This window comes from Cheilinus undulatus, linkage group 3, assembly GCF_018320785.1.
Source record: "Cheilinus undulatus linkage group 3, ASM1832078v1, whole genome shotgun sequence".
Classification (NCBI taxonomy): Eukaryota; Metazoa; Chordata; class Actinopteri; order Labriformes; family Labridae; genus Cheilinus; species Cheilinus undulatus.
In genome coordinates this window covers 30,524,656-30,548,118 of record NC_054867.1, presented here as the reverse complement: position 1 = coordinate 30,548,118, position 23,463 = coordinate 30,524,656, and the positions used below count along the sequence as shown (strand labels likewise).

Genomic DNA, 23,463 nt, shown 5'->3' with positions numbered 1-23,463 from the left:
TAACAAATGAATAAAACATTTTGGATTTCAAGAGTATTTGGAGACACAGGTGAAATTTGTGGTTATGTAAATTATTCTTGTTTTTTTACCTTCAATTTTGTACTAGATAACCTGCTATTATTCTGGAGACCATGAAAATCTTCTGGTTTGAGCCCAGTTAGAAAGAGAAAACAATAATTTAATGTTTAGATCGGCTTTCCTTTGTGGTTGAATTCTTTTAACTGAGACGTATTTCAGAAGGAAACTGTACCCTTCTGAGTAAGACAGACATTCTCTTTTCTCTTTACTTGTTTACTGATTGGATTTCGTCCTGGTTTGATTTGGATTAACTTCAGGTGGCAGAAGGAGAAGGCCGTGTGTCCCTGCTACAAAGAGAGGTGGAGAGGCTGAGCCAGGCTCTGCTCAAAGCTCAGGAAGGTGAAAACTTTCTCAAAGAGAAGACCTCCTCCCTAAAAAAGAGCCTCCAGGAGGCAGCGGCTGCTCACAGTGGCACACAGAGCCGCCTGGTTGCACTGCAGAAGACGCTGAGTGTGGCTGAACAGGACAAAAGACTTTTACAGGTGGGAGCGATGAGGATGAAAGCATGAATCAAGCTGGCATTTCAACCAAACATTAATGTGATTTTTGTGCTTTTCCAACAAGGAAAAAATGGATGAAACCCGAGTATCCTTGGTTGAGGGGAAGAGAAACATATCCATCCTGAGTGAGCAAGTGCAAAGCTTGCAGAGTGAACTGAGCCAGAGTGAGCAGAGACGAGAGGAACTGGAGGCAGAGCTCAAAGACAGTCAAGAGGTGAGGGACAGACATCTTTGGCTTTATCTATGTTGTGACATCAATAAAAAATGTCATGAAGTGTATTTGATGCATCCCTTCCAAAAGGTCTCCATTTTCCCTCCCTCAGGCTCTGCGTCAGCGATCAGCAAGTCTAGCTGAGGCTCAGCGCAGCGCTCAGGCAGCTCAGACAGAGCGGGCCGCTGTCGAAGAGCGGCTACGTGGGCTGCAGCGGGCTGTCGCCATGCTGGAGACAGAGAAGAAAGATGCTGAGAGACAGGCTGTGAGACTGGAGAAAGACAAGGATGCTCTGAGGAATACACTGGATAAGGTCAGCACTGTATCTTGTGCATTATAATGTGAAACCTGGATTATCCATCATTTCTTTGCAAAGAGCCATCTATGAATCTCATGTTGGCTTCAACCAGTATAAGTCTGGGTTCTCTTGGTCTTTATCTACATTTGTCTCTAGTTTTCATTGACAGGGTTTCATTTTAGTGTCTTGTGCTCCCCAGCTCAGTAACTTCTCAATATGAAGCATTAGGATACAATACAAAGGTAAACCCTTCTTCAACTTAAATCACCTGTTGCAGCATGGCCGTGAAGAAAAAAACTCAGCGAGGAGAAAGATACTGTGATGCGCTATAGAAAAAAGAATTATTTTCTGTGTCCAGGTTAAGCTTTAAACATTTATTCTTTCACAAACACGCAAAATTTGCACCAGTTACCTGATGACTAAACCAGTGCATGATTGTTGTGTGGTATAGTGTTGCTGTAAACAGAAAGTTTCTGCTCCCAGGCTCCCCACCCCTGTCTGTCTGAGCTGAAACGAACTCAACACCTTAATAGGTGAGGGCAATCCCTTAAAGGGGACATATTATGTGGGGAGTTAGCACCAACCCCAAGTTCGGTTGGCCATCCCTGCTTGGAAGAAAGTTCCACTCTCCTCTCCTGATCCATTAAGCCACATCCATTTCAGGGGCAAAGTCAGGCAGCTCAGTAACATTTAAAGCCGCAGACACAGAAACAGCTCGTTCTGAGCAGGGCTGAAACAGAGGGTTTTTTAGACATGCAAAAATCCAATACTGGAGGGTTTTTTTAGAAACAAACTTCACAGGCATGTTTTTGGGACCTCTGAGACCAATATAAACTTGTCTTAAAGGAGTAAAATATATGACCTTTAATCACCACCATCCATCACCATGAAAGTTCTGGTGAACATGCCTACAACTAACAATAATGTTACCATAAACAAATAACAAAAAAGACAGCTTATTTCTAAGGCTGCTATATAACCCACTATTAAAGGAGCTCGGTCTAAGGGTGCACTTGTACTAGGGCCAGTTGCCCTGCACAGTGCTGAAGCACAGTGTGAAACACTGGGTTAAATGATTGTCCCAAGGAATGGTCATCAGCAGCCAGACTGTGTGGAACCACATCTAATTTTGTTTTCCAAAGTTACTTCAAAAACAAGAAGAGTAAGAGTATTAACAACTGCAGTGTAATAGCTGTTATGTTGTTTAAAAAGGTTCATGTTAACCATGTTTAATATTACTACATAGTTTGTTAGTATGTTCATTTTAGCATGGCTGAGAGGTTTCAGCACACTCCCTGACAATCCTACATGACTGTCTGATGTATAGTTTAAACACGTTCATCTTTAAACAGTGTTTGAGATACTGCTTTCACCTATCCTAGGAAACAAGCACCTGTACAGCATGAGAAAAGTATTCTTTATCTATGATTTGAAAGTTCTTCATTCTTGCTTTTTTTCATAAGGTTGAACGTCAGAAGCTGAAGACTGAAGAGGGCAGCATGCGGCTGTCTGCAGAAAAAAGCCGCCTAGATCGCTCTTTGAATACCACAGAGCAGGAGCTACAGGAAGCACAGCAGCAGATACTCATGCTGCAGGTGAGGATCCAACCCTTACTGACGCGCTCATCAGAAAGCAGCCCTTCATTACAGTGTGTCATGTAAATAAAAGCATAAATCCCTGAGAAGCAACTGCAAGCTGCTGTTAACATAGTGGCTGTGGTGACTCAAAACTTGTTGTCTTAGCTGCTTCACACCTCAGTCCGGAGTCCGGAGGCTGATTCACAATGCTGTTTCAAGGTGTTAACACTCCTGTGAGGTTTCACCTTCAATGTGAAGACTGTGGAGGCAGTCTCTACCCACTTTAGAGGTAATTGGAGAAGATTTAAAGGGGCTCTGTGTGTGTGTCTGATAAAGATGGGATATTTTGTAGTTACTGTAGTTACTACTCTAGCACTCGCATGATCTAACAAATTAGCGCTCAAGTACTTTCTAAAAAGACCAAAAAAAGGCAAACTCATAAAAAATGGGGCTGCCAATGGCCCACTGTGTTTTTTTATTGTGTGCTGCACATTAACACTTCAAATCTCGGCTCTGAATCAAATAAGAGACAGAAAGTTATTAAGCATATAAATCTAATGAAAATATTAACACAATATGAATGTGGTGGTCCAAACTAACATGCTTTCCTGAGACAAAAAATTACCAGTAATGTATGAGTCCATGGAGAGATCTGTCCATGAGTCTGTCTTACCTGTCACTTTATTGACAAGCTGATTTTTCTTCATGCATCTGTTCAACTCTCGTGGCTGTTATTTATGGTGACAATGGGTTTTCTTCCCACTTGATAAATGCCAACAGCTCTCTGAAGCCTTCTTCTTTCACTCAACACAGGGTTGTCCAAACTATGGCCTGGGGGACAAATGCAGCCCTTGGCCTATATTTACACTCAACAAAAATATAAATGCACAAACCTAAAATGGTGAATAAAATAGACTTTCATGAACTATGCTCAGATTTATGATGTATTTGTTTATCGATTTGTTTTGCTCAAACCCAGTGGTCCAGTTTCACTTGGCCACTCCCAGTGACTGTACTCCCAGGTTGAGTTTTTCAACCCACGAGAGTCAAGGAGCATGCCAGAGTGGTGGTTAATATGTGTGACCAGTACACAGACACTCCTTATGGTCTAGTCAATAAAAGGGCACACCAAAATGTGCACTTTTGTCACTTGTCAACATGCCACAGATGTCGCAAATCATGAGGGAGCGTGCCATCGGCATGCTCAAATCTGGGTTATCTGTTACACTGTCAGCTGCCTGAGGACCCGCTTCAGAGAGACTGGTACCACAGTGAACCACGCATATGCCCACCGGCCACGTGTAACCACACCCGCTCAGGACCGGTACATGCGGCTCCGGCACCTGCGTGATTGGGTCCGCCCAGCAACCAGAACTGCTGATGAGACTGTTGGTCTTCACAACAGGCGGATTTCAGCCCAGACAACCGGCTGCGCAAGGCTAATGGTGGAAAACACATGTTGCTGACATCTGTGAATTTGGCCCATCGACCCCCATTGTGCTCTTGCTGCCTTTACTCTGGGACTATTGCTTTAAAATTGATTTTAAAGCATCATTTGTTAAGAAAAATGTCCTGTTTTTGGGATATGTACTACATTTTATACCATAAAAATAACTAAAAATATTTCTTTGTGCGTTTATATTTTTTTGGAGTGTAATTGGCCCGCAGCAAATTCTAAAACATGAATGAAAAATGGTCTACATTAGAGCATGAAACTTGTGCTTTACTGTAGTGTGTAGTTTATCTGTGTTTTCTTATTGACAGACGAGTACAGGTTTATGTTACCTTGGGGGCTCATCCGGCAAGGTAACACAAAACTACACTTGTCTGTCAATTAGGAAACAGGAAAAAATTATAGTTTGTTAAGACAGTATGAATTTATTTAGATAAGTGTATGTTTTACTTTACTAGGTAAGGCTACTGTGCTAGTTCTGTAAACAAACATTTTGACACAACAGTTCATTAATGTACTTTTTTCATGACATAATTTTAAAGTGTATCAAATGACTTAGTGAATCTTTACTTAAATTGGACTGGATTGACTTACTTTGATATCATAAAGGGGACGTATATGAAAGTGGCCCCACCATCCTTGAAATTTTCTGTATGTGGCCCTCAGTGGAAAAAGTTTGGACACCGCTGGCTTAACATAACGTGATCATATCTCCTGTCACCAGTTTTGCTATTAGCAGGCTAATATTTCCAATAAGGTATCTTCACAAGTAATTTTTGTCAACTAGTGCCAACAGGCTAATCTTTGTTTGCCTTTTGAACCATCTGTTTTTTTAAGAGTTACCATAGCTGTCGTGAACAAGTTGTTACTGCTGTAATCCAGCTTGTTGTGCTCATAAAGCAAGAGCTGCAGCTGGACAGGGTTCTCCTCTTGGGGCTTTCCACTACGGCTTTTGGCCGTGCCGAGCCAAACCAAGCCGTGCTGATTTGCATTTCCATCACCAGTTTGGCCGCACTGAGCCATGCTCAAATGGCAAAGCAGGCCAGCCCAACCTTCAAGCGTGCCGCACTGACGTCTAAGTGCTTCACGGTGTCCGATTTGCTGTAGGGATCTACCCCCTGCTACAGATAACCCCTCCATGATACATTTTCACCCCATGGGGAGACGAGGAGGTATGTTTTATCCCGGCCTCTGCTCCAGCTGTCCATAACTCTATTACAGTGTTGGTCTAATGTCAGCATTCACTGTATGACTTACATATTTATGACACAAGACTTAAACTTGAGATTTTTGTGCTCATTGTCCTGTCCGATAGTTGCACACAGCTTCTCACACTGACGAGTGAGATCAGGAAGGACCAGGCACAGATGCAGGAATACACCTTTGTCTGCACTAACTAATAACAAAAGTTTGACCCTTTCCCTTTCTGATAGACAAATGAATTCTAGACATTTAAAAATTAAAATGCTGGAGATGCTCCTAACATTTCACCCATGACGGATTCTGTCTTTAATCTATTCTGGCACTAGTAAATCATGCCGTTCTCACTGCCCAATCCAAAAATAAGATTGTGTTCATTTTCTGCTCATTAGAGACCTACAAATCAATAATAAGGAGACTGTTCTTTAACTTAAATGCAGGAAAATCCTCTCCTTTTGGTGATAAGCATGAATTATTGTTCGTTTTCTGATCGCGGATAGAGAGTGTGAAAACAGCTGCTTGCAGCACTATCAGTCCACAGTTTGATTTTTGCTTTAACACGATGTAAAGTCAATCAGATCAGACAGAGTAGAGAGATTGAGGAGGGTTCAAAACACTGCACCATCAGCTCTGGATGCGCCCACATTCTTTTTGTTAATGTCAGCAGACTGTCGGACTTAACATCTTTAACATTAAAAATGAGTCCCCATAGTTAACACAGTGAGGCCAACGATTTAACCAAACCCCTTACATATTTCTGCTGAAGCTTCATTTTATAATTCTAATCGACTGTCATAACTATAATTTTTTTACAAACCACAGATATGCTGTAAACAAGTAAATAAAGTTATACTGAGTTTCCTCAGAATTTTTCAAGAGTAATTAAAGTTGTTTATCTCATGCATTTGGGACCACCTATTACTGAGTCCTTCTTTATGAAGAGAAAGCTGAAGTTTCCATCACTGCTGCTGGAGCATTTTCAGTGATGTCTCAAGAATGTGCATGTTGTGTCATTTAACCCAGAAACAAGAACCTGTGAGCACGCTGGAGGTTTCTCCTCCAGGGGCCATCAACCATTTGTCAGAGGACTTTCTTCTGACCCATAAAAACCACAGCTGCTAGACCTCTCAGAAATGTAAACGACAACAGATCTGTGATGTTTACTCGTCTGTAAATGTTATGACCAACAACCTGTTTGGTGAATGTTTGTAAGTGAAGAATGTTATGGAGATTTTATTGCATAGGTTACTTTAGTCTTTGGGTTTTGTCAGTTTTCAGATCTAGAAACAGCACAGAACAGCTGAACCATTAATCACTGGACACTCCTTCATACTCATATTTATGTCCTTTATACCAGATCTCTGCATTAACCCAGTGTAGTTATTAGTGCAAAATGTTATCTTATGTAGTCTTTAAAAAATGACTTTTTTTTTTATTTTAAAAACTGTCATTGTAGTGATAGTCAGCAGCACGGTTAACAAAGTTTTTGACCAAAAGAAACAACCATGCATACAAACTTAATACAAGACACGTGACTCGAATACGTCAAAGATAGGAAACAACAAGAGAAAAGTGATGATCCATCATGTATAAGCGAAGGTTTTCATCTTTAACTCATTTGCTGAGAAATGTTCAACCATTGCTCTATCTGTTCAGGATCAGCTACTAACAACTGTCCACAGAGAGAGCCTCCAACATATCTGTTTGGTGGTCCACAGTCCACTTTTGACACTGATCCAAACCAAGTCTTTTCAGCTCTTAGAAGTATAGACCAACTTTTTTCCTTTTCCTTTTTGTAAACATGTCCATTTCATCCACTTGTGTGTGTTGAGCAGACTCAGCTGGCTGAGATGGAGCAGTCACACAGTCTGTGTGAGAGTTTGGCAAGGCAGCGTGACGAGGCCCTGCGGGAGTCAGACAGACTGAGGAGCAGCTACAGGGACGTGGAGCGAACACTAGGCACCAGAGAGCGTGCTCACCGACACAGAGTCAAAGGCCTGGAGGAGCAGGTACAAACCAAAAATTGTTGTAAAGGTTCAGGAGAGTCTGCCCAACAGCTATGTAAGAATAGATTGCACTCAAACTTTAAAATAGATATAAATATGGACAATTTGACCAAAATCTGTATTGCACTAGAAGAAGTGTTATTGTCATTGTATATGAGAACATACCAAAACTCTGTTTGCAGCAGTCTTTAAAAAAAAACAGTTCAGTGTATTTTAAAAAATAAAATAAGTCTCTAAAAATACTGGCATCACAGACAGACAAAAACGCTACGTTATAGGAAGTAAAACACAGATTAAAAAAGAAAATAGAATATGTATATGTGTGTATATATATATATACACACACACACTCACTGGCTACTTTATTAGGTACACCTGTTCAATTGCTTGTGAACACAAACAGCTAATTGGTCAATTACATGGCAGTAACGCGATGCATTTAGGCATGTAGACATGGTCAAGATGACTTGCTGAAGTTCAAAACGAGCATCAGAATGGGGAAGAAAGGGGATTTACGTGACTTTGAACGTGGCATGGTTGGCAGAAACTGCTGATCTACTGGGGTTTTCATGCACAACCATCTCTAGGGTTCACAGAGATGGGTCCAATAAAGGGAAAATATCCAGTGAGGGGCAGTTATGTGTTCGAAAAGGCCTTGTTGATGTCAGATGTCAGAGGATGGACAGACTGGTACAAGATAACAGAAAAGCAACAGTAGCTGTTTCTCCAAGAAGGATCCTCCCGAGTCAATACGCCATATACACCATGGTGGCAGAAATCAAAATGGGAAGGGTACTAACAACAACTTTCATAAGTTTTACCCTGCACCATCTGAAAAGCTATCACATCATCATATAATCATAATATATATAATAATATGATTGTTTAATCATATTGATCATTTAATATATACATATGATATAACTGTATTATATAATTATATTATATGGCGCTATTTTTACCCATCCAGCTTTACTTTGATGATATGAAATAATGATGACAACATATTTATAGTGTAAACAGGACATTTAATAGTGTATTTAGCACGCTAGGACCTGGCTTTCTCTAATATTAAGCTTTTTTTTTTTTTTTTTTTTTTTTTTTTTAAGAGAAGAAAAACAATGCGCGTTGGATTGTGGGTAATTCCTGCAAGTGGAGGATACACGTGCATCCTTGGAAATTCTGTTTGAAGGACTCAGTCCTTAGAAAAATTTTGAGGATCCTCGAGATTGGAACAATCCTCCGACGGTAGCTGTTCTTTGAGAAACAGCTAGAAACTCACATAACCACTTGATAGGTATGTAGAATACCATCTCTGAGCACTTAACACGTTGAACCTTGAAGCAGATGGGCTACAGCAGCAGAAGACCACACCAGGTGCCTCTCCTGACATCTAAGAACAGGAAACTGAGGCTACAGTTCGCACAGGGAGAGCTTTAACTTCAGCTGCAACATTCAGATGGTTGGGTCAGAATTTGGCGTAAACAGTTTGAAAGCATGGCTCCATCCTGCCTTGTATTAGCAGTTCAGACTGGTGATGGTGGTGTAATGGTGTGGGGGATCTTTTCTCTGCCCACTTTGGGCCCCTTAGTACCAACTGAGTATCATTTAAATGCCACAGCCTACCTAAGTATTGTTGCTGACCATGTTCATTCCTTTATGACCACAGTGTACCTATCTTCCGATGGCTTCTTCCAGCAGGATAATGCACCATGTCACAAAGCTCAAATCATCTCAAACTGCTTTTCTGAACATAATGAGTTCACTGTACAACAGTGGTCACTAGATCTCAATTCAATAGATCAGTGGTTCTCAACTGGTCCAGCCTCAAGACCCACCAGTCTGTTTTATGACAGATCGCAACCCAAGTTTCCAAAAATTTAACCCAATTTCATACTGCAATAGAGCACCTTTAGGATGTGGTGGAACGGGAGATTCATGGATCATGGATGTGCATGTCTGCAGCAACTGTGTAATGCTTTCATGTCAATATGGACCAAAGTCTTGGAGGAATGTTTCCATCACCTTGTTGAAACTATGCCACCATGAATAAAGACAGTTCTGGGGTTAAAGGGGGTCCAACATGGTACAAGCAAAGTGTACCTAATAAAAGTTCAGGCTGTGGACACAAGCCCTAAGTGTCTATCAGTATTAACTAATCCCATACATACACTTTCACATATGACTGGCGCAGCAGTGAGAGCAATGACGATGTTTAGTGTCTTTCCCAAGAACACTTCAACATGTGACTGTAGCAGCTGAGGGTTGAAACGCTGACCTGGTCACGAAACGCTTGTGTATGGTAATATCCCTACTGTCTGAGGTTGAACTGTTGAAATGTTTAATTTTCTGCTACAATAAATGAGCTGCTTTGGGTGGATGTTGATATAATACTAAGAAAACCAGGAAGATAATGGCTACCTCGAAACTCAAAAGAGATTTTTTTTTTTTACATTAAAGTGACGTCTATTCTAGATAAGCCATTCTCATACGACCTCACAGACTTTTGTTGTCACTGTTTTAATCCGCACATAACACTCCTCTTCATCTGCAGTGTTATTCAGAGTTTAAAGTCAACTTTGGTCTCCTTCCTGTATGTGTGCAGGTGTCCACTCTGAAGGAGCAGCTGCAACAAGAGATGAAACGGAGGCAACCGTCTCTTTCATCCTCCGTGTTGTCACCAGGAAACTGAGAAGCAACTTACAACCAGAAGCACCAGCACTAAATGCACGTCTAATCCAGGGAGAAGACACGACTGAATGTCTGAAAGCATTATTTACATGTAGAAACATTCCTAACAGTTTTCAAACTCTAACCCAGCTGTTTAAAATGTGAGTTGTTGTTCTGAATTGAAACCCAGACTTTCATTTCCACGGTTGTCCTATTGATGTTTTGTACAATTAAGAAGACTTCACTTGGCACACCGATGACAATAAGCAGATGGATGTGACCCAGGAGCTGCGTGGAAAACACCAGCAGTCGGCTGATTTCTGCCAGCCAGCTGTACTCAACATCTTCCCAGACTTCCTGCTTGTACTTGATACAGTAAAAACCCAAATCACTGTAGGATTCCCCTGCTAAGATGATCTGGATGCAACACAGGAACAAAAATCGGCCAAGTGGTGCAGGTTGGCCTTGGATCTTATGCTAACATTTGAGGACACTAGAAGGAAGGTTTTCACTTTGTGGGAATGCCAGGAAAACTACACCGAACAAAATGAAGGTGCTCCACTGCAGATTCTGCAGAGTATCTGATTTATTAGCACTGCAGTATGGTGGTACACATATTGTATGTTTTTAAATAGTTATTATTAGTTTTACTAAGTGTTTATACTTTTTACTTACAAACTGACAGACTGAAGAGGAAGGACAGCAATATAACTTGTATGGACAACCCATATGGAGGCCACATGTCTGCAAGAGAATAAACTCACTGTGTGCACCATGAATCACATCTTTGATGAACAGCTTTCACCACATACTACATTATACTGTATTGCAATAATGAATCATATACTGAAGAGCTGTAGTAAAAAACAAAAGTTTATTTTTTTCTCAGTCTTTATAGTGACAGTTTTACAAAGCAGTAGTACAGAGGTTGTGTGTGGGATGCCTTTTCAAAGCAATGGAGTATATTTCTATAAAACTGCTGGTTAATTGCAGAGCACAGATTCAGGTAGCAGTAGTACATATACTGAGGTCACTCACCACCTGTTTCTTGACACATCTCTTGATCTTATAGGCTGCTGGTATTGATAAGGTTTGTCTGATGTCAGTGCATCATCAACAAGTCCATCCTAATGAAAGGTCTGCTTTTCAACACAGCTACAGTAACATATCAACACAAAGCATGAATAATATGATGCAATATGCCAAAAAAGATGTTCATGTGCATTTGTATTAGCACCAGTGTGATGATTTTTTAGCACCAGTGATTTATACAATCATCAATGTTCTTTGGATTATATTAGCCATACACACAGGATCTACTGGGCTGACATACATGAGAGAAGACAGTGATAAAAAGGACAAGAATATAAAAGCAGGAGTGCTTTTGGCACAAAACTAGCCCAGGGAGCGTAAGAAGGCAACGTGAGGAGGAAGAATGAGGTGGGAAAAATAACGGGACGTGGCTAAAAGGGTGGGAAGCGGCAGTATCTGGGCAGATCGTGTCCCTGATCTCTGAAGTCAATCAGCAGCCACCACAGCTCTTGCTGCAGCTTCCCCCTATTGATGCACACTGGCCACTCAGAGCTGCCACGCCACAGCGAGAGAACTGGTCACGACACAAATCCGCTGAACGCACAAAGACACAAACACATATGGTAGTCAAAAAACAAGTTTAAATATATAAACACAAAAAAATCAAACATAGAGTACACTGAACCCACCTCGGAGCAGTTCTTCATGTGCGCACACGGTCCTCACGCAAATCTCCTTGTTGATGACGTAAACCCGCCGCAAACTGAAAGAAACACACAAGTGAGGAGGAAACAGAGGTTTTATAAAATGTTTGGTAAGTCCTGTATTGTGCCCCCACTTAAATATAAAGATTCAAATCAACAGTGAACCAATTAACTTTTATTATTATTTTTATTATTACTATTATTATTTAGTCAGTGACAGGTTCGAGACTCAAAGCCGTAGAGCTCCATCATTGTCTAATTCATCACTCGCTGACAAGTTCCTGTGTTGTATAAAAGACTGACACAGTAATTCAGTTTAAGTCAAGCTCACATCCACATTCTGAAAATACCGGCACATTAAATGTGTATCAGTCAACAGGTAAAACATACACTTAATTTTAGAGGGCCCTAATTACCTAGTAATTTCATAGTCATAAGTGGTAGTTATCTAGGAATTTATCAAAAATAAGGTGGTAATAATTACCTTGTGATAAGCTGGCATTTTACCAAGTAACAATCCTTAAATATAGTAATATTAAAGAAGTATTTACGTAGTTATAAAGCACTGAATATCAGTTCATTGCTTGTAATACTGTAGCAATTCTCTGGTTATTAGGTGGTATTTTAGCCTAACCCTTAAAATAACTTGAAAAATATTCAGGAAAGACTCATTTTAATGGGAAAAAGTAGGCCAAAATAAAGGAATTACCAGGGAATTATCATCTAATTTCTTGGAAATTACGTGGTAATAGACCACCTAATTACCAGAGAATTGCCACAATATTATGAGGATTATGGTCTCTTAAACAATTTGAAATATGGATTCAACAGACCACAGCAGTCTTTCCACTTTGGGTTAGTCCATCTTAGAGGACCTTGAGTGAAGAGAAGCCAGCAGCACTTCTGGATGTTGGTATATGGCTTGTTATAGTCTAAGCTTAAGTGTTCCCAAGCCCACATTATAATGTCAGGCATTCAGTGAGGGTTTTCAGCCTTGCCCCTCATGTGCAGAGATTTCTCCAGGTTCTCTGAAAATTTAAAAGATATGGGCTATAGATGGTGGTGCTATATTGCACATCAAGGAACATTGTTCAGAAACTGTTTAACTGTTTTCCCGCACAGTCTTTCAAAAAGTGGGGAATGTCACAGCATTGTTGATTGTGAATGACTGAGCCTTTCAGGGGTGCTCCTCTATATCATTGTATTATCACTTGTTACAAATCAACCTACTTACCAGGGTTGATTTACTACTTACTGTTCCAGGTGTTTTTGAACATTTCACAACTTTCCCAGCCTTTCCTTACCCCTGTCCCAACTTTTTCGTAAAATGTGTTAGGCATCAAGTTCAGACTAAAAACCAACAAATGATAACGTATGTTTTGTCTTTGTGCTGTATTCAAATGAATATGGGTCGTTCTCTGGTTTAAGCGCCAAAGAAAAGCCTGAAGAGTTTGGGGGTGGGCCTTAGATAAATTGATAAAAATACTGTCAACTGCTGGACATTATTATCAATCAAGAAGCAGGGTGGATACAAGCTACATTTGCTAGCATTACATAAAAATAAGGAGAAAGCAGTGGACAAAAAGGCAAGATAACAGTAGAAATTTCTGGAAGATTGTATTATGGAAGAGTTGTGCTCTCTACCTTAGCTTGCTACATTTGTAGTGGTAGCTTAAAAGTAACAAGTACCTAGAAGGCTATCTCAGTGTGATATAACAGTATCTCACAAAACAAATTGTATTAATAGATAAAATTCTTTTAAATGATGTAGTAAGTTATATTTCAACTTTTGCTTTAATCTTACAGGACAACTGAACTGTGATTAAGCTTTTTTTTCTAAAGCTTGTTCAGTTGCCGCATAAATGCATCATAGTACCAAAATGTCCAAACATTTCTTTATTTACATCATTATTTATTGTAACATTATTTGCACTAGAACTAATCAGACCTCAGCATCTGTCCACGAGGGGCTCATTTAGTTCTTACCTGTAGAAGCAGAGGCTGTTCAGACACTGTTTGCATGGCTTGTGAACAGAGTAGAGTCTGGTGCAGGGATACTGCTCCTCTCTGCAATCTGGGAATCAATCGCATTGTAAATTAAACTATTTGCTCAAACTGAACACCTGTCCTTCTTCCTCTAAAGTGTACCTACCTAGAGGGCCCGGCTCAGTGGGTTCTGTCTCCAAATCTGTCCCTGAAATCCATGTTGACAAATTAGAACTACAATAAGTACAAATCAATCTTTAATATCATCACTCAAATGTGATTAGTATTCATCTGGTATACCTGTTTTATCTGGACGCACCCCTGGTCTGAGTCGAACCTGCTGCTGGTAGGTTCCAGGGAGAGAGTCATGATTTTCAGACTCTGGAGTTTCTGAAAAAGAGAATAGCTGCTTTATTGAAATAATTTAAAGCTTTTTTCATTTTGGGTTGATTTTGATGCCTCCAGTGGATCTTATTTATTCGCTGACCTCTCTTCTTGTACACGTCCTCTTTTTCACTGAAAAATATCCTCTGGCTTTATTTAATCACTGTTAATCTTTACCTCGTAAATTCCAGGCAAACTTGTTTTGCGTGACTCACTTAGTCTTACACCTTCCCCTTGAAAGCAGTTAAAGCCATTAAAAATGACAATATAGGATTTATATGTACTGGCATTGTTGGACTTTTTGCTTTTTCAGGTCATATAGAGGCATCAGTACTTCTATGAACATGGCAACTATTTACCTGGAAAATAATCCGGCCCATAGTCCTCTGGAAAGCCATAAAAAAGATGAGGAAAGAAAAATGTGTCATGAGGTCAGCATTGTTAAAGCAATTACGGTCAAATACACACAAACAAAGGTCCATAAAATGAAACACCTGTCTGACAAAACTCAACTAATAAGCTGTTTGTGAAGGTGTGATTCATGACTTCATGTGCAAGATGGTTACAAATAACAACATACAGAGTGGTCAAAGTGCCTTTACACCGTGACTAAGATCTCTACACTGGTGGAAAGTAACAATCCAAGACGGATTAAGAGCAGTCCTAGAGGCAAGGGGATACATCAGAGGAGTAAAAGAAACCAGATACAGATGTGCAGAGCACTGACTGAAAAAAAAAACTGATGCTGAGCTGGAAAAATCAAGGCCAATGATCTTTTAATGAACTCACCCAAATATGGAAACTGTTCCTGGTACTGGCCCTGGGCGAGCAGCAGAACTGATGACATTTCAGAACAACAAAGTGATAAAATAAATTAACGAATGAAACACAGATGAAGAATGTCGTCTGATAGTTTTATGAGTACTGAAAACAAATAGCATTTAAGGTGCTTTTCTCTTCAGATGATTTGCATTGTTTTGATTATTAATTGTTCATTTTTTACATTGTCCTAGCATTTTTGATGAGACAAAAAAAAATTAAAAACTCTACAATTTTACAGTGCTCCTCTGTATGGGATGAATATTTATGGTGGCTAATATTAGCTATCATTAGCAAGAACAATTTGCAAGTGTTATTCTGTTTTTTTTTTTTTTTTGCTTTCACAGTAAAAAGTAGCCAGCTGATGCAAAACAAAATAGCTTAATTTAACATTTAAGTAATCTAAAACACTTTCTTTCATTCCATTTGATAGGTTTTGTGATTAATAGATCACCAATGATGTTACACGGCTTTTATACTTTACATACCAGATATGAATTCATCCTTTTTGGAACACCATGGTTATTAATATCAATTATATATTAAAACTTATATTCATCACATTATTAGCCTGATGTGTTTTATGAAATTCTTTGTTGCTAACAGTAGACGTATCTGACATACACAACAATTGTAGCCTTCTACCCATCTAAATTAGAGCAAGAAAGTGAACAAACTGACTCTTTCCAAACTGTGCCTTAATTATAGCACATTAACAATATCTTAACACTAAGTGCATCACTCCTGATGATAGAGTTCTCTCATCCCAAATAACTCTCTGTCTTACAGATTATTCATCTGAGACATATCTCAGAGAGGAAGTGCCACGCCTACTACATAAGCCACTATAACTAAGTTAGCTTTAGCAACATGAGCTTTAGCAAACTTAGCTAAAGTTAACGTAGCTACTTAGATAACATATCTGCATAGCTTACATAGTTGCTTTGTGAGCTTAGCTATAGCTATGTTAGCAACATAGCTGTGTTATCTATCACTCAGTTAGCTTTATCAAAGTGAGCTCTATCAAATGTAGCCCAAGCTAATTTAGCAACATAGATAACAGTTATGTAGCTTATGTAGCTGCTTTGTGAGCTGACCTTTATCTACCTGAGCTCAGCTGGCTGCATTACAATGTTTTCATGGAACACAATTTTTTTCCTGTAAGCAGACTATCAACCCAGCTTTACTAAACATTTTGTGGACTTTTTACATTTGGTATCCTCATTCTTACCTTGACCCTTACACTCAATGAAAAGGAAGTTTAATCTGATCCGGAAATTTTAGCGTGTATTTCAGTTCTGAGCTATATATATCTCAGATGAACAGTCTGTGAGAGTGGCCAATGAAATTGTACGGTATACATTTAACTCGTGTGTCTTTTTTTCATTTAGATGCTTCTTTAATTATTTTTTTGATGTATATGCCTTATTTATTCCCTAAGAAAGAATAAAAAATATTCAAAAAATTATCACTGCAAAGGAAGCTTTGTTCAGAAAAAAAGCTGTCTGTGCTCACAAGAAAGTTTTACATGCTTTTGAGAAAGTTTTATGTGCTTATTAGAAAGTTTTCTATGCACATAAAGAAGCATTGCTTAAATTGAAATTGAAGTGCAGGATCAATACTTCCCAGAGATTGTGACAAATTTTTTAAGCTTGATACCTTTTTTTGTGCATAGGAGTCTTGTACTCACAAGATACTTTTTGGTGAATGATATCTTTTCAGATGTGCACAAGATAGTTTTCTACACACACCTTAAACTTAATTAAAAAACAATGATATAGTATTATCTGCCCATGTCCCATTAGGGACTCTTTATCAGTCTAACATGTCAGAGGCAGAATTATGTAAATAGAACTTGTAATCTAATAGTTTTATATACTGTGTGTTTAGACATATTACTTATATATTGTATTGTATTTTTAATTATATCAAATCAAACACCGTTGGCAAACCTAAACAGTTTGCCCACCTTCTCCCTACATGCACTATTACTTTAAGTTATAGTCATGGATTATTACCTCCGCCAAGGAGGTTATGTGATCGGGAGGGTTTGTTAGCAACATAACTCAAAAACTTATGGACGGATTTTGATGAAATTTTCAGGAAATGCCAGGAATGGCATAAGGAAGAACTGATTAGATTTTGGGAGTGATCCGGATCACCGCCTGGATCAAGGAATTTTTGACAGGGTTCTTTACTATTGGGAGATAGGGCTAATGGTGGAGGTCTGTGCTCTCCAAGGGCTTTTCTAGTTCATTTTTGAAATTTTTGAATTCAGGCCACCTTAATATGTTGTACTAAATCAGATACATACTTGATCTTTTGGGATTCAAGCAAAAATAAAAAAAAAAAAAAAAAAAAAAATAGACAAGAGCAAAAGATGTCAATTTGGCATTAAGACCTGCAGTGTGAACATAGCCAGTGATGTCTATCAGTGACTGAAAAGCTTAACAGTCATTTACTGCATCATTTTTTCTTTTAACACCAGGGGTGTCCAAACAACATACTGGAGGGTAATTTTGGATTGATGATAAGAAAATTCTAGAAATAAAATGAAATATTCCCCACATTTGAACTTGAAGCTTATGTTTGACTGCATTGTACTGCTTTTTTTCAGCACATGACAGTTCTACTATCCTAATTCTGTAAACAAACATTTTGACAGGAAGAAATCATTGAAGTTTTTTGTGATTGAGACAGTATGTAGATGGCAAATGTATTGGCAACTGGAATGATATATCTATACCATACCAAACAAATACCACATCTTGTAAATCCCAGTGTAAATGTCAGAGTAACCAACTGAATTATATGTAGGGCTGAATAGGTCCTACTGATAGGTAGCACAGATATGGATATAGATATACAGAACAGTTTGAGTAGATTTTATCCTATATGTGGTAAAAGTTACTTCCTGTTTCATGGAGAGACGTCAAATGTTTGCAAGCTGCCAGAGCCATGCCCCTTGTTGTATATCTGAGTTGAACTGTTTTATTCTCTACAATATATCTTAAACAGCATGACAGCCTGTCAAAGCCCCAACAACCATGGCATGTTTAAAGTCACTCCAATCCAGTCACTGCTGCTGCCATGTGACTGGCTGATTAAATATTTCAATTATTGAGTAGATGGCAGGTATACCTAATGAACTGGTTGGTGAGTGTAGTTGCTATAAGACATTTTAATGGGAAAGTTAGCTTTGATGTTAGGGAACACGTTAATATTCGGGATTTAATGCACCTTTATGTTACCTGTGTTTTCATTAACTTTTAATGAATGATCAGTGCCATTGCACACTGTCCCTTGATAAATAAACTAAACTAAACTAAACTAAACCTTCACATAGAGGAGTATTACCTGGCATGCAGATGAGCAGGAGGACTCTCATGGTCACTACAAGAGGTAGACTGACTGGAACACTAAAGGGGAGAAGAAGACAGCATTAACAATAAAAACAGAACAACATGAGGAGAATAAAGAGCTCTGTGCTGGATGTTCCTTGGTCTCCTGAACTCTCCTCTCTACTCTATCCCCCTGCCCTCCATCACCTCTCTAACCCCCCACTGCTTCCCCATCTCTGCCCCCTTACCCCTCCCCCTCCAACCTACCACTGGCCCCACAACAGCAAGGGGGGGGGGGGGGGGGGCTCTCTGACAGCAAGAATGTGGCATGTCTGTCTTCCTAAGAACTCTGTTTTCCTACTTTTCCTCGCTGCTGCAGACAGTCTTGCGGCTGCATTCCAGGAAAAGAAACAGAGGACCCCTGAACCCCACCCCTCTCTGTCTGTCTGTCTCCACATCCTTCATTTCCCTTCTGTCGCTCGCACTGGTCATTTCCTCGAACCCCCACCTCCCCTCCTCCTTTGCCTTTTTTCTTTCTTCTCCACTCCAGAGAGCAAAAGAGCCTCTCTGGCTGAGTGAAAATGACAGAAAAAATATGACCACTGACAGCATCAAGACATCACCGAGCAGAGCACAGCCCCACGTTCTGCAACTCAGGAAGTCACAATCGAAAAGTTTCATACAGTAAATCCATTACATTAGCTTCCTGTTACCCTAACTTAACTACTTTTCCACTTTATGGAAAGTATGAATGCTCCTCCTCCACCGTAGCTCCACTGTAAGCTGACTATACACACAACATGGAGCTCTGAATGTGGGTTATTTCACATCCTCTGTCTGTGTGCACCTTTGAGCTTACAGACTTCTTAAATTATTAGGATTGCATTTGGTAGATATTTTGAATTTCATCTTAGTCTCAAAATGCTGTTTGGTTTTAGTCATATTTTAGTAAATTTAGCTCTTGAAATTTTTAGCATGGTTGTAATGGATGACAACTCAAAGACATTTTAGTCCTGTTCGAGTCAATAATGAGTCCTCACATTTAAACCACTACTGTAAGTCAAGACATTGAGCTTATTCTATTAGACATACTATGAAATAAATATAAATGTAAAACACTTCTTTTAATGCATGATTAGTACTTAAATTACTTGTGTATGTACCAAAGAAAATACACATACCTTAAATGCACTCTACCGAGCCCTGCAAGACTAAACAGCACGAGGTTGTTAAACAACATGAGCTGTGTTCACATTAAAATCCAGAACTGCATTTTCAGCTCAGCTCTATTTTTCTGAGTTAACGGAACACAATCTTAGGTTTAAAAAAACAGTAATCGATCTCTTTGAGTATTTTTTTGTCACGATGCTCAAATTATTTGACGGTCACCCCTGTATCTGAGAAGTTTTCCCAGAATGCCTTTGGGCTTTAGACATTTTTCACCATGAATGAAGTTAGCTACTCAGTTAGAGAACTCCCTCCTGTGAGGGGTAACTTTAGTATGGATGAAGTTCTGAACTCCATGGAAGAGCACTTCCAGGTTTAATGATAACCTTGCAGTCGATATTACTTGTAATCATTTAAGGGGTATGAATGTTCAAAACTGACATGTGTTAAACACATGAGGGTAACTATTAGCACTTTATTTTACTGGGCCATATTTACTTAATAATCTTATAAATATATGGCCTAGTAATTTCTCAAGAACTAGGTAGTAATACCTACTAATAAGATGGCATTTTACCAAGTTATAGCTCAGTGATATAAAATAAGCATTTTCCTGGTAATGTATTAATTATCAAGTAAGTCCTCATAATATAGTAGTAATGCTCTGGTAAAAAATGGCATTTTACTCTAACCCTTATAATATTGTTGCAGTTCCCTGGTAATTGAGCGGTACTTTACCAAGTCATTTTTAAGACTTAAGATGATAATTTTCTATGTAAGTTGCTTGATAATTCCCTGGTAATTTCTTGATTTTGTCCCACTAAATTAAAGTGACACCTTCCTGAATAATATTAAAGCAATTTCTAGGGTGAGGGTTAGGGAGTCAGGGTTAGGGTTGGGTTAAAAAAACAAATTACCAAGGAATTGCCACAGTGTTACAAGGAATAACTTGATAATTCATATATCAATACTATATTTCATTAATGTTAACATATTCCCTTGTTATGACTTGGTGGATACAGATTTTGAATGTCTAACAGTCCAGCACTAAAAATGTATTCTTGTTTTAGTCACATTAACGAATACTAAACTCAACTTTCATTTGTCTTTATTGACAAAGATCTTTTTTTAGCCAGTCTTAGTCTTGTATTCCTCATGAGGAAGAACCGTGGATTATGGATACTACACAACCACCATGTGTGGACCTTTGAGTCAACATCAGACAACTGAAATGCCCCTAGCTGGACATGGTCTGAAAATGCTAAAATGATGTTTATTTATTTATTTATTTTTTTGTTTATTTCATTCAATAAAGCAAAAAAAAACAATTCATATTCAACATAAAAAATCTTTCACTTTGAATGATGTAAAAAAATATCTGGAGATTCTTTAATTTTTGCAGAAATTTAATGTATGTTTCTACTGATTGATCGATATTTAGATTAAATCGCAATATGTCTAACTGCTGTTTTTGAATCGCAGAAGGTGCAATATTCCTTTAACCTACAATGTGAGTCAATATTCCAGTGTAATTCCTTTTTGCAGTGATGTTATGCTCTTCACATCATGCAAACAGCTGAGTGCTAATTTATTTTTAGAATAACCTACAAAAATCCCACTTTTCTTGTTTTTTGTATGTTTTTGTAGTTTGAAATGACTATGATATAAAAATGATAATTCCCCTCAAAGCAACAATTCATATCATATTTGCAATTTGAGTCAAAATAATCACAATGAGCTTCTCTTTTGATAAAAAAAACACTATTAGATAATTTCCCCAAATTGTTCAGCCCAAGTTTCTACACTTTCAAACCTATCCAAAAGTGGGCTTCTTCCTTAAAAGCATTCATCCACAGGAGACCTCTGCATTGACATGGGTCATATTTGAGGTCCCATGTTGGACATGCTTTAATAGTGCAGAAGTCAAGTCAAAATCCCTCTGGTGAATTTTCACTACTTTTTTGCATGCTTACAAACCTATACAACAGTGGACTTAAGTTTCATAAGCATTCATTACAGGGGGCCTCTGGTTTTAAATGGGACATTTTTGAGGTCCTTTGTTGGACGTGCTCTAAATAATGCTGAAATCATGTCGAAACCATTCTGGTGAAATCCCACATTTTTATAATTAAAAAATCTCAAGTTTTGAAAGTGTTTGAGTCACTTCTGTGAGGCTTCGCTGGACATAAAAATGTGGTTCAGGCCCTGTTTGCACAAGTCCTACATGTGTATCAATAAATCAGTAGATGTGAGCGTCTTAGGGAGTAACAAACACAAATATACAGCACACAAACAGTCACACACAAGCATTCTTCTTGTGCATCACAGTGGCTATCAGAAACCATATGTTTTCACAGCACACATCTGGGAGAGATTAGCCCCCCTCTCCCCAATCGAGTCCTTTCCTTCCCAGCTAAAGACCCCATCTCCCCCTCCCAACCACCCACACACAAGCACACAAGTACACAAACTCATTAGTAGGAGTTTCTGAGGACAGCAACAAGAGAGGCATTGCTGTCATCTATTTTACGCCTTTTGTTTTCATGCAGCTATGACAGGTAAATAAATAATAATCCAAAACCATCTTTCCATGTGCCCTCATCGACCCCATCCTCTGGAAGCGAGGATTGTGTGTGAATGTGTGTTTGGTTTTCCCTCTTGGCACCCTTTCTCCATTGTAGTGTCATTACAGCAGACTGAACTATGAAGTCCCTCCTCCTTCTGCCCTCCAGTGAAAACACAAGACCACATGTCAGCTCTCAACAGCCATTAAAATACAAACACATTATCCACACTTACTCGGTCTGCTTAAAAGACACTGATAACGCCAGGGGTGTTTAAAAGGCTGGAAAACACGAGCAATGCTGCATCATATCTGTGCATTATAACCTCACACCTCCAGGTTTTTTTCTCCTAAAGTTTCCCCCACAAAGTTTATGTATTCTTAGCAAAATGTTCAGCAAAATGAAAAACTAAAACAATTCAATCACGAGACTGCTTTCTTACCTAACTTGGATTCAGTTTGCTGCGACTGTCCTCAGCTCTCATGCGTCCTCAGAGTGCAGCAGGACCTCACAGCGCCACATTGTACCTCCCCACATCTGTAGTCTCCTCCCCGTCCAGCCCCCGGTCCCAGCACCAAGTCGCTACATGATCCGGCTCTCCCGTTTACAGCCAGACTTACTGTGAGGCTCTACGGCCAAAATCCTCACTTAACTGAATTCTGGAGGGTGCTGAGTCACGTCTGTCAGAGGAGATGTAAAGTTTAGGCGAAGAATAACAGACTGAGCAGATTGTTTCTCTGCCATAGCAGACAGTTTTTGTGTGTCTACCTCTCCTCATCTGTGTTTTCTCCATCTCTTCTATTGTAGAACGTTGCTGCAAGGCAATAGCCAATAGGAATTAAGTATTGTTGTTGTTACTATGCTACACTCCCTGATTTAGGAATTTTATAAGTGCCTTCAGAGTGCCACAAAGTACGTTTACAGAGATGAATATTAGAAAAGAAAATCTGCAATTCGAAACTTTGCAGATGCCTGATTAAAACAAGATAAATGGCTCATTAAACCTCCTTTGTGACCCCACAAAAACTTTCTGAATAATGTTTAAGTATTTGAAAGCAAACTGTTTGCATTGACATTTCCTGATAGTAAGATTCAGTCATCAGAAATAAAAGGTAATATTTGAGTTTCATGTTATGGTTTTACGAAGGTTTTTGGTGGACCCCCTGAAAATCCTCAGGTCTAAAATATTGCAGCTGCAGACTGAAGAATAGGAAAGGCTGCTCTACAGAATGAATAGACACAGATTCCCATTGAAACTCTCCAGCATTTTGTGGAAAGAAAAGTGGAAGCTGCAAAAGAGTGACCAACTCCATATCTACATGTATTTAAATACAGTGCCTTTACAATCCTTCTTGGTGTAATGGTCATGCAACTTAATACTTCTCTCCATATAGTGAATTTCAACTGAGTTGCATTACAGGCTCTTTGCAACAGTGACATCTAGAGGACATTGAAAAAACAGTCACCAAGTGT

General features: G+C 39.1%; 2 protein-coding genes across 4 annotated transcripts in view; one reads left to right on the top strand and one right to left on the bottom strand.

The window, feature by feature from the left end:
- LOC121506249 (rootletin-like) overlaps positions 1-10,799 on the top strand; it is a 35,562-nt gene extending 24,763 nt beyond the window's left edge. Inside the window, exons 33-38 of one of the 3 annotated variants that reach the window (XM_041781969.1) lie at positions 336-560; positions 643-792; positions 902-1,102; positions 2,551-2,682; positions 7,153-7,326; positions 9,929-10,799. In XM_041781969.1, coding sequence (XP_041637903.1) covers positions 336-560; positions 643-792; positions 902-1,102; positions 2,551-2,682; positions 7,153-7,326; positions 9,929-10,015 — 969 coding nt within the window. In that variant the 3' untranslated portion in view covers positions 10,016-10,799. The remainder of the gene's footprint in view (positions 1-335; positions 561-642; positions 793-901; positions 1,103-2,550; positions 2,683-7,152; positions 7,327-9,928) is intronic. The other 2 variants (XM_041781977.1, XM_041781982.1) reach the window with 2 other exon arrangements.
- A 49-nt stretch (positions 10,800-10,848) lies between these two features.
- On the bottom strand, positions 10,849-22,968 carry mfap2 (microfibril associated protein 2). The gene is made up of 9 exons (XM_041782004.1): positions 22,433-22,968; positions 18,276-18,337; positions 14,889-14,936; positions 14,459-14,485; positions 14,016-14,105; positions 13,882-13,923; positions 13,716-13,803; positions 11,715-11,788; positions 10,849-11,619 (listed from the first exon to the last, which is right to left on the bottom strand). Exons 2-9 carry the CDS (start codon positions 18,304-18,306, stop codon positions 11,516-11,518), a joined length of 504 nt encoding a protein of 167 aa, XP_041637938.1. The 5' UTR covers positions 18,307-18,337; positions 22,433-22,968; the 3' UTR covers positions 10,849-11,515.
- Between the last annotated feature and the right edge of the window lie 495 nt (positions 22,969-23,463).